This window comes from Micromesistius poutassou (assembly GCF_964030765.1).
Source record: "Micromesistius poutassou genome assembly, chromosome: 19".
Taxonomy (NCBI): Eukaryota; Metazoa; Chordata; class Actinopteri; order Gadiformes; family Gadidae; genus Micromesistius; species Micromesistius poutassou.
This window is the reverse complement of record NC_140289.1, coordinates 2215158-2226588: the sequence shown is the minus strand read 5'-3', so window position 1 is coordinate 2226588 and position 11431 is coordinate 2215158. Positions and strand designations below refer to the sequence as shown.

At 49.3% G+C, this 11431-nt stretch overlaps 1 protein-coding gene across 1 annotated transcript; it reads right to left on the bottom strand.

Moving 5' to 3' along the window:
• Positions 1-4086: 4086 nt before the first annotated feature.
• On the bottom strand, positions 4087-8258 carry naa30 (N-alpha-acetyltransferase 30, NatC catalytic subunit). The gene is made up of 4 exons (XM_084483540.1): positions 7180-8258; positions 6394-6517; positions 5780-5835; positions 4087-5235 (listed from the first exon to the last, which is right to left on the bottom strand). Exons 1-4 carry the CDS (start codon positions 8068-8070, stop codon positions 5098-5100), a joined length of 1209 nt encoding a protein of 402 aa, XP_084339666.1. The 5' UTR covers positions 8071-8258; the 3' UTR covers positions 4087-5097.
• Between the last annotated feature and the right edge of the window lie 3173 nt (positions 8259-11431).

Genomic DNA, 11431 nt, shown 5'->3' with positions numbered 1-11431 from the left:
CATCTGAGATAGAGAAACGGCTGCTTTCCTGCATGGGGTCAGAGTGGACGACACACACACCAAACGGGTCTTATCCCGGTCCACCGATCAGGCGCTGTCGTTGTTTAATGCCAATAGCAGACTGTGAAATGTGCAGGTCAGCGATTCCAACTGAAACGACTGAAGAAGAAGGCTGTAGAATGTGTAAATGGTCATGAACAAAGAGGTGCCTTAAAACCCCTTCGATGTGTTGAACCCTTGTTGGTCTGAATGCAGAGCTGGCAAACCTAGCTTTGGGCTTACTTTTTTTTTTTTAATGGACAGTACGCAACCAATCCTATCAACCATTAGTGACACTTGAAATTTTTGCATAAATGAATAAATGAGCAACTGAACTTATGAAACACACAATGCCAACTCACTACATCACTAAAAGGACCCCTCGTTTACCATTTGGGTGGACACTCCTACATGTGATATCACAAATATATATATATATATATATATATATATATATATATATATATACTGATAACTCGCTCATAATGGCTAATCAACATCACACCCGGTGGTAAAATAGGTGATATTCCAATTATTTCAAACGCACTGAGCGAGGACGCTGTTGTGTGAGATACCTCGAGCCGGAAGTAGTCAAGGGGTACAGGGGCGTAGGGAAGTAGGGAAGGAAACAAAATGGGAAAAAAAGCTAAGGAGAAAACCACCGTGAAACTGAGGAAGAGTTGGATCAATGAAGCCGTAAACAAAGACATAACTTTTGAAAAGCAAACGCTTTGAACTGACTCACTGTTGAATTTAGACTGGACAACTTCTCTATCAAACCCTCAATGCTGGAGGAATATAATCCACAGCAGTATAAACCAAAACCCCTTTTCAAACCTTACAAAAAGGAGGGCTCAATACAAGACACAAAAAATAAAACAATCACGTATTAAAAAAGTTCACCCATCTTCTTTTCTCCAAACAGTCAGATGAGTTGTTCAATGGGTTCAACGGGCTGGTCAGTAAACAACTGCTCAGCCTTTCAGTCCACACCATGCACCGACTGTATGGGTTTCAAGCAATGGTCATTGACCACAGTTTAATGAGGTAAAACTTATTGAACAAGTTTTATTCCATATTTTACTTTAGGTGGATAAAATGCCATCTGTTAAACTTGTCTTGAGGTAATAAAACCATTTCACAGTGTGTCAAAAGCACCCCACTATAAACATCCATGTTTAACTTTTCATATTGTTTTGGACAGAGTGCTTGATGGGAAATGTAGGCAGGATCAAAGTGCATCGACTTCCAACTACAAACCTAGAAAGAAATAAGTCAGTCAGTTGAAATTCTGACTTTAACATTTGGATGACTGGACTAACGGGTCAAATTGTTTATGTACTTGCCGCTTTTACTGAGGTTGGTAAATTAAAAGTAAACAGCAAAAGATTAAGTTAAAATAGGTCTGATTTCTTCTCTCACACACACACACACACACAAAACACCATAAGGCCTACAACACAACGACGATGAGAGAGATGGGTTGGACTGCTTCAAAAACTTTATTCTGCAACTCCTTCTCTGCCCGTCTCCTGTTCAACACTGCATGTGTGCGTGGATATAAATAAGGGTCAAAGGTCAGCACCTGGTACGGCATGATCAGGCTGCGGTTGTGGATTTCAGAGACGAGGGGGAAAAAGTGGTTCAGCTGAAAAATCGCCGCGCTTCGTCTGACATTTGGACACACAATTTTAAACCTCACACTCAATTTCGTTAAACCGAGAACTCCCCCAGACGGCCTGGAAAACACACGCCCCTACTTTTGCATCAACGGGGTTCGCAGAAGAGACCGCTCCTTGCCGAAAGACCCCGCCCAGACCGACGGCGTGTATGCAAGCCCTGCACACCTAGCTTCTACCATGAGTGTTGACATGAATGCGCAGCAGGTGTTTTGCATTGACACTACAACAAAAAAAAAAAGACCACAGTAGGGTGACCAGGGTCTTGAGCGAGGCGACACTCTCCACCTAGAACACCTCCAGAACTCCCGGGGATACGACAGCCTAACTAGTACTTCCCCCGAAAAACGACGGGGGGCCGCACCTTCCCCTTCTAGGTGTGCTGCTAGCATGCGAGGGATCCGAGAGTGGCAGGGCTCTCGATGCTGCCTCCCGCCAGGCGGTACATCTTCAAGAGCTCAACACCTCACCTGAGGTTCCTATAGGTGAAGGTTAATCCCTCCGGTTTATCAATCAGTGGCGGGCTCAGACGGGCCTAATCTAACCACGGCATTCCAAGAGAGGTGGGCACAAAGCGCGGTGAAGAATTTCCTGCATACCGCCGTGTCGAATAGGAACCAACTGCATCCTTGGTGTGTCCTTAACTCCGCACATTTCCTGTATACTTCAAAGTCCACAAAAAATCAAAATCAAAAAAAGCCTTGATTGTCCCGCAACTGCATACTACAGCACCAATCGACATTCACACGCGTTTTGGGGGGGGGGGGGGGGGGAGAATAAATGAGGAACTCAATCTATTGGCATGGTCACGTAAAGGGGGCCCACACCCTATGGGAGAAGGCGGCCCAGTTAGTGCCTTTTAGTGCAAACTTGGACACATACACATTTACTGCAATAGCCAAGAGAAGTGCGACTGATTTTTTGTTCATGGTTACTTTGCAAATATATATATATATATATATATATATATATCGAATTGCAAATGTCAACTCTCTCCCACAGCCGACGTAGGTCTGGGCCTGGGCGCCCGGGTGCTTCTGTTGAGCCAGCATGACGGCCTTGAGGATCTCTAGCAGTTAACTGTTAGCAGAGTGTCCTTCCAGGGAAATAAGGCAGCCGTTCTGGAGGATGTTCACTCGCACGGCTGTCCGTACAACCACTGATAATAATAATTAAAAAAAACCCACAAATGAAAAGACAAAACAGCTAAATATGACCTAGAGGAATACTAGGTATGCATGGTGTTCTCCAAGAGCCCAGCTTCTGTGATACCAGGAGAGAACCAGGAGAGATACCAGGAGAGAACCAGTCTCTGAGGGATGACGGGCCCTGATTCCTCCCCTTGCAGGGGGGGGTGTGGGAGCAGGGGAGGTGGGGGGGGGGTGTTGATTGAGTGGCACTTGCAACAGGAGCAACAGAATAATAATCAGATGGAACCAATAACCAGGGCACACTTCTCTACGCCTTTCCGAAAAATCAAGCCCCAGAACGGCAGATTTTGTTTTGCCTCTGCTGAGGATTTCTGCAGTGAGCTGGCAGTGCATTTTTAAGCTTTGGGAGAAAAAAAAAAAGAAAAGAGGAATAAAAAATAAATAAAAAAAAAAATAAAAAAAAAACAATCAGGGAGAAAACAACAGAAGTACAATAAAAAGAACCTGCTCACCCGCACTCCTACGGGGGGGTTTAGGGACCGGAGGGGTTTACTGGGAGACAATAAGAGCAGGACGCCACCGCAGCATTGAGCGAAGCCAGAGCCGCACAAGGGTGGAGTCTGTAACCCTTCTGCGCGCACGCAGACACACACACAGACACACACACACACACGTCGCTGTGGCTGTGATTCAGGGCTGCGGTGGTTGTTCTTTGAGTTCATTAAAACATACAGAGATACTTCCCCTTAAGTCATCCACTCGCCCACCGTTCAAATAGATGCATGCATAACTTTACTGGCATGAGCGCCTCTGGCTGGGATCACATGACCAACACACCCCCCCCCCCCCGCCCCAACCCAAGCCCCGTCAAGCAACAGCTGCAGTCGTTTAACACAAGCTAGGAAATCGTACAGGGAGAGGGGAGGGGGGGGGGCTGGGAAATACACTGAGAAAGTTAAGTCACCCCAGCATGCACGCACGCACGCGCACACGCACACACACACACACGCGCACACAGTGTTGCCAACCACGTGACCGCATTACAGACGCATACTGCAACAGGTTAACACTTTCTTTTAAAAAAACAAAACAATGGATGTGAGTGCGCGCGCACGCACGCACGCACGCACGCACGCACGCACGCACGCACGCACGCACGCACGCACGCACGCACGCACGCACACGCACACGCACACGCACACACACACACACACACACACACGCGCATAAACACGCATAAACACAACAATCCCGCACACTAATGCTTTTCAGTCACCCATCTAAAACGGACAAGTTCAAAAAAGGAAAAAAGAAAAAAAACAAACAACAAAAAATAAACTCCAAATATTTTATTCTGAGTCCGCCATTTTACCCTCCACCTCCTCCTTGCGTGTTCTGGATGTCCTTCTTCTTTTTCTTAACCCCGTTCTTCGACGTTTGTTCGACTCTGGCGTTGTACAGCTTGGCCGACACCCCCCCCCCTCCCCCCCCCCGCACCACCACCCCCCCCCCCCGCCCCCCAAGCTCCCAGTCCTGTACGCTCCAGACCCAAGGTTCCACACACACACACACACACACACACACACAAGCACACACACAGACACACCCCACTTCCTCTTCTGGGTCAAAAATCGTGTAGTGACACAGGATATATCCCGTCCTGGCTGGGTCACAGACCCCCTTTAACTTGACCCCCCGCCCCCCGCCCCCCCCCCGCCTTCCTTTTTCTTCTTTTTGTAATTTTTTTAAAGGTTCAAAAACTATTCAGGGGGTCGGGGTGGGGCGGGATGGGGTATGGGGGGGCCGGTACGGTGGGCGGCTCTCTGGCAAAAAGCGTTCGTGGGATCTCCATCGATCGGCCGCCACACAAGTTCGAGTTCCCAAAGAATTCGGGGGGGGGAGGGGGGAGGAGAGGAGGGTGCGTGTGTGTGTGTGTGTCTTGCGCATGTGTCTATGCATACCTATGTGCATAGTATTCATGTCTGTACGCAGGTACATGTACGGTGTCGGGTGTGTGTGTGTGTGTGTGTGTGCGTGCGTGCGTGTATGTGTGCATGTGTGCGCGCGCGCTTGCGTGTAGGGCTGTTCTGAACGAGAACGGGTGGGGCGCGGTGTCGAGGGCGGTTGGCGAGAGGCAGTACAAAGAGTGGCGTGGCCCCCTCTCCCCCGCTTTCTCTCTCTCTCTCGCGCTCTCTCTCTCTCTCTCACACCCCCTGCTCCGCGTCCGTTTAGCGGAGCCACAGTTTGAGCCGCAGCGCGTCCACGCCGTTCAGGTAGTACCTGAACAGCCGCTTGTCCCGCACAAAGCCCAGGTTCTCGTACAGCTTCAGCGCCGACTTGTTGGTGATCTCCGTCTCCAGGACGACCTTGGGGGGTTAGGGGGGGGGGGACAGAGAGACAGAGGGAGAGAGAGGTTCACCGCCGTGTCACGGTGCCCAGGAGCAGCGGCCAAACGACGGACGACTGCGCGCGTCGTGAGGGGACGGGGTCAGTCCAGCGGTTCGTCTTTTTAGACTCGTCTAAAAAAGGGTCCTGGGTTCGATGGCCCTTGCCTGCACGATGCCTAAGTCCTACCTTCTCCGTTCACACACACACACGTTTGAGGATTCCCGGCAACACTTAAAACTTAAGTGAGTAACTGGGTGGACAAGTTATTTGTGAGCTTAAAAGCGTGGCAACTGGACGGGGTCAGATAATAGCTAGGTGTGTATTTGTGGAATGGCACACGGCCCAAAGCGAATTGATGGCCTACTGCTGGTTTACTCAAGATCGCTGACAAACATAGATAAGCTCAGGAGGGGGAGACCGGGCCCCTCAACATGCAACTGAATCAAAAGCTGTTGTCAGTGTGCCGCCGCCGACGCCATCGGGGTGTTTTGGAATCGTTACGGCCACGACCACTGGTCTTACCTCATCACAGTCCCCCTCCACCATGGCGTAAATGGCCTTCTTCACCAGGTTGGTACCTGAGGAACAAGCACATCAGACACCAGTCAGCCTGTGCGCACAGCCCGCCGAGTGGGACAGTGGGGAGGGGAGGATAAAAGAATAGAAATCCTGTTTGTCAACTTCCACTTTTAACTCCCGCTTTCTATTTCTGGAGCGGACCGTGGCGCAGAAAACGGGTTGCCAAGGCGGGCCAGTTAAATCAGGAAGAAGGGTGGTTCAGGAGCGGGCTAGAGTGGCGTGTTCAGCATTATGTAAAACGTCACGTTCGCCTGACAACATTCAATGGGAAAAGTACAAACAAATCATCATGCAGTGTAGAGGAGTCTTAAGACTATGAAAACATACGCAGTGGGAATTTCACCTCCTATATAGCGCAACACAAATAGATTTAACCACATTTTTTTGAACTCAGTGTGACAAATGTCTTGTGGTGGCTGTAGTGTACATTTTTGGGAAAAATTCCAAAACACGATTCCGTGTCTATCCCTGTACATTGGGCTATAGAGGCGTCTTCCAGAGAGAAGATCCTTGATCGTTTTGGGGAGACAGTGGTGGCGGCGGCGGTGTGGCCTCACCGATGCTTTTCCTCCGGTGTTTGGAGTCAACCGCTAGCATGGCGATGTAGCCGCGGCGGAACATCTTCTTGTGCATGTCCAGTTTACAGACGATGGCTCCAACACACTCCTGCTCCACCATGGCCTGAGGAACCACAGAGACAACGCCGTTGGGACACAACACACACACACACACACGAAGGAGAGAAGGTGAACCGGGGAGAAACTGGTTTAACAAATGCCTTCTCTGATTCTATACCGTGTGGCACTTCCTCCAGTGTCACATGTTGTTATAGAAGAACGGGTGGAAACGGCGACCGTCCACAATGCAAGGATGAACAACAAAGCAAGCGTTGAGACCAAGGGCATTCAAAGAACTAGGTCCAAAAGTGTCAGCCTAAATGGTTCGTATAATTTAGAGTCGGACCATCTTGACAACTGAGGAGAGTGTAGGCTTTATAAACTCGCTGGTATTCCTAATACTCCTAACGGGGGTATTTTTAAATATGGCCAAGCTAAATAAGTTTGAACACGTGTGGCCAGACCGGGTATTATAACGAGATTCATGTGATTCAGTTTGACAGGTGACCAGAATACGTACAGCTTATATTTTAACTTTAGCACGCACAGCCATTCCCAAATGCCATGCAGCAGTTATACTGCACGCACATCCATATTTAAAACATTATTAAGCATCCATTTCAACAATATTAACCTTTTATTTCACAATGTGTCAACATGGCGACTCGTTTCATTTCACAACGAGTCGCCAAGTCAAGGCAGCGGTGACCTAAGCGAAATACTCACCAGAAAACAAAGCTGCGGCCAGTTGTGGATGAAGTACCTGTATGTATAAATGGAATAAGGCTCTGACAAGTCCTTGGTGATCAGCCTCATGATCCATGGCATTTGCAACTCGGACTCGTAACGGACGTAATTAATCCCGTGGTTGTCTTCGATCGCCCCGCACGGTGGCCCTTTCAGATCGAGCCGGGCCAGCTCTGCCACGGGGGGCTCGATCGACGAACCTTCCCCGGGACAGGTCCCGTCCTCCAGGGAGTCCCCGTCTCCGTTCCCCGACGGCCCGGGGGTCGAAGGGTGGCGGTCTTCCCCCTCGCTCCCCTGATCCCCGGGGGCGACTATCGTCTTGGGGAGGTTCGGGCAGGCCGCGGTCCGGGCGATGGTGGGCATCCCATTCATACTACTGTTTTTCAAGAGGGGGTGGCTGCTGTTATTTGAAAAGGGGCTGTGGCCTTCGTGTGGGCAGAGCTCGCCGATGTTGTCGTAGCTCGGGGTGCCTTCGTCGCAGCTGTCACAGTTCTCCCCGGTCGGGTTGTCAGGTCGGTCCTCTGCGTGTTCATGCGGGCTGTGGGTGTCAGCGTCCCCCGCGGGGCTCGCCAGGCCGTTCATCTGCTGCTGCTGCTGCTCCGGGTGCTCCGGGTGTTGCACCGAGAGGCGCAGCGCTGACGGGCTACTAGCGTGGTGGGCTAGCATGTTTTTCTGCTTTTTCTGGATCGACCGTTTGACCGCAGTGACCTGCGACTCCCTCCCCGGATCCTCCCCGCCGACGGTCGGATCCGCCGCGCCACAGCCGCACGCGTCCGCCCCCGGACCCAGGCCCCTGTCCCCGGGTAGAGGAGTAATTTTAGCCGGGGATGCAGGCAGTGAACTGTTAGGCCCGGTCGGCACTGTAGCCATCCCACCGCATTAAGGTGGGGGGGATTCACGCTCGAAAAGACGTCAAACGTGCTTTCATTCACCGCGTGAAAACATCTACACTCGAGATAAAAGTTGCGTCGCCGAGCCGCGCGTAACTCCGACGATTACCGGGGAAATATAGGGTTTCCCTTGCGACGTTTGTCAGTGCTTTCTCCTCGATTTCCCTGCTGCCGGAAAGTGCTGTCGCTGCAAAACACCATTGCGACACCAGGCGGAGCGCTTTACGGCACTAGTGGTGACCCATCATACGGAGACGCCGGCTCCCGGCTCGTCGCTCAGGGCCCGAACACTGACTGTGTTAGAATCGTACATACAGATCCGGCCTTTCGTTACGTACATCATGGTTTGAATGTGATCCTATTTAATTGTGTTGTTTTTTCCGTGTCTAGCCGGACAGAATACATAAACATACAGATTAGAAATTAGATTAGACTAGCTCCCAAACCCGACCATATTATTTGTATTGAAATGTTAATCTTGAGATTAATTTGAGATTAATTTCAACCTACAAAGAGAAACGAAATAGTGTAATTGATCTTAAATTGACAGAGGGGGGGCGACTATATATTCGTTTTGCATACTAATGTGTAGTGCGTTTTTTTGGCCACTAGAGGTCTCCTTTATGCAGGGTATTTTTAAACTTGCTTTATTTGACACTGGTATGTGAACTATTGCCACTAAACGTCGAAGAGGGTCCGGTAACGTTCAGCACCACACACCAGCGGATAGCGACAGAAGAAGACAATCACCAAAGCAAATGGCGTCTGTGCAGCAAACACAGACCTGTTGTGTATTGCCAGCAACATTTGGGATCGTTTTTACAGAACTTAAGGGCCTGACACACCATTCCGACTGCCGATCGTCGGCAGAAAAGGCAGTCGGACCGATTTGGTCATGGCCGATTCAACATGTGCTTTCGGCTGAAAAGAACACCGACGGCTTGAAAAGATCACCGACGGCCACTTTGACGACGGCCGATCGCACAGCTCACACACCGAACAGACTCAGGTCACCGAGCTCGCCAGACTGTCCGACGACCGATAATCTGGTTGGTGTGTCAGGGCCTTTAGCGACAAATTGAATCGTTCCTCTGCCTTAAACCAGTGCGTAAAGCAATCCCAATCCCAAGCTACCACTAGGTGGCAGACTGGGCGATGAGGAGTGGCGTGTAGAGGAGGCAGGCGGAGAAACCCCCAGGTTAGGGGTGACGCAGGGGGTGCCAGCACCCAGCCGAGTGACACCGTAACAAAGGGAGGGCTGGAGGTCCCCTGTCACCAGAGTGGGTGTTTTTGTAGAGCAGGTGGAAAGGATTATGTGAGCTGTATAGCTGTCTTTCAGATTAGCATGCAAATACAACTCTGTTTCTCTGTTCTCTCTCTCTCTCTCTCTCTCTCTCTCTCTCTCTCTCTCTCTCTCTCTCTCACACTCTCTCTCACACACACACACACACACACACACACACACACACACACACACACACACACACACACACACACACACACACACACACACACACACACACACACACAAACAAACCAACACAAGTACGCACGCATGCACACAACGCACGCACAAATGCTCCCACAACATGCTGCCCTCTTCTCAAAGTGTATTAGAGAAAGAAGCAAAACAATTATTGATACGACTTGAATTCTGAAACAGATCAAATTAAAGGTATTACTGTAACCCTTTTTATGAATGGAATTAAAACCATTCTGATTTAAAGCTGAGCTCTATTACCTTAAATATACAACACCGAAATCAAATCAATCCACCCAAAGTTATCCAGACGTAACACAATAGTCGGTACCCAGTCCCCATGCTGTGCCACGGCCCGTGCCTAGGGGGCAGTGTTGCTCTAGTCTATAATCATTCACCAACAGCTCCAGCGACTCGGTGCTGAACTGTCACTCTCGGAAGAACTATCTGGTTCCCTGTGTCTGACGTAACGATGTTCAAGTTCAGGCAGAAAAAGGACAGAAAGAAAAGACAGACGGACAGACCAATCGACCAATAGACAGATAGACAGACAGATAGATAGTTAGATATTTTTGAATAGTTATCATTGATCGATAACATGGATATCCACAGCGTTGACCCATTTTTCAGGGTGAAAGACATGCATGATTGTTGCTGTTTTAAATTGATATTATGCCAATTGTGGCGTCATGGATGATGATTAATTAATATAATGTATAATTATATATTAGGCGAATGGAATAACATTTCACCTGGGGGGTGGGGGCATGGGTGGCAGAGAGAGGGCGGGGAGAGAGAGAGAGAGAGAGAGAGAGAGAGAGAGAGAGAGAGAGAGAGATAGTGCGAGAGAGGGAGAGAGAGACATTTGAAAGCTAAACCCTTGCGGCTGAGAACTCTCTAAAGAGCTGGAATCAGACATGCACAATCAGTTCCCCCTCTCTTCAAATCTTCTTTTTGCGGACCTATCTTCTTGAACAGGCTCCTCTTAATTACTCTCCGTCGCCCGGTGAGCTGTGACTGCGCGGCGCGCACAGCGCACTGCCAGAGACAATTGGCTGCGTTCATGGCTGTATTTATATCTGCTCTTCCTCAGAGTCCCTGTCCCGCGTTGTACCTTTTTCTCCTCCCGCTTTCTTTTCCCCCAACTGCTTCGCTGTCGTCATCGTCGTTTTCGTCGTCTCTGAGGTTCTCTGGCTCGTGCTCTCTCTCTCCCTCTCAGCAATGTCTGCAGGGCTTTGAGTTGCGTCATGTGACTCTGTAATGTGTGTGATTATTTAAGTTGGCACTGTAGCCCGTCTATCTGCATAGGGTCTGGGTGTTGGAGATACGCAACCGGGCCTTGATACTGTTAGACATGACACCACCATGCATTTAAGAATGTAAAAAAAAAACGTTGAACTTTTAACTTTGAAGTCATTCATATTGTGCGTGTGAAAGTACTTTCTTAACGTTGTGTGTGTAAAAGTGTGTGTAAAATTAAGTGCGTGTAAAATGTAATGTGTGTGTGTGTGTGTGTGTGTGTGTGTGTGTGTGTGTGTGTGAGAGAGTATATGTGTGTGCGTGTGTGTGTGTGTGTGTGTGTTTGTGTCTTTATATGTGTGCGTGTCTGTATGTGTGTGTGTGTGTGTGTGTGTGTGTGTGTGTGTGTATGCGTGGTACATATGTGTGTATAGGTGTGTATGTGTGTGTTGTGTTTTTGTTTGTGTGTTAGTGTGTGTGTTTGTGAATGTGTGTGCGTGTTTGTGAGTGTGTGTGTGTGTGTGTGTGTGAGTATATGTGTGCGTGTGTATGTGTGTGTGTGTATGCGTGGTACATATGTGTGTATAGGTGTGTGTGTGTGTGTTGTGTTTTTGTTTGTGTG

Excerpts from the sequence above, each read along its gene's own strand:
- naa30 (XM_084483540.1), bottom strand. The coding sequence starts at position 8,070 with ATGGCTACAGTGCCGACCGGGCCTAACAGTTCACTGCCTGCATCCCCG. Across the intron at positions 6,518-7,179 it reads GGCCGCAGCTTTGTTTTCTG|GCCATGGTGGAGCAGGAGTG; the intron begins GTGAGTATTTCG and ends GTGGTTCCTCAG. Across the intron at positions 5,236-5,779 it reads TGGAGGGGGACTGTGATGAG|GTCGTCCTGGAGACGGAGAT; the intron begins GTAAGACCAGTG and ends TAACCCCCCAAG.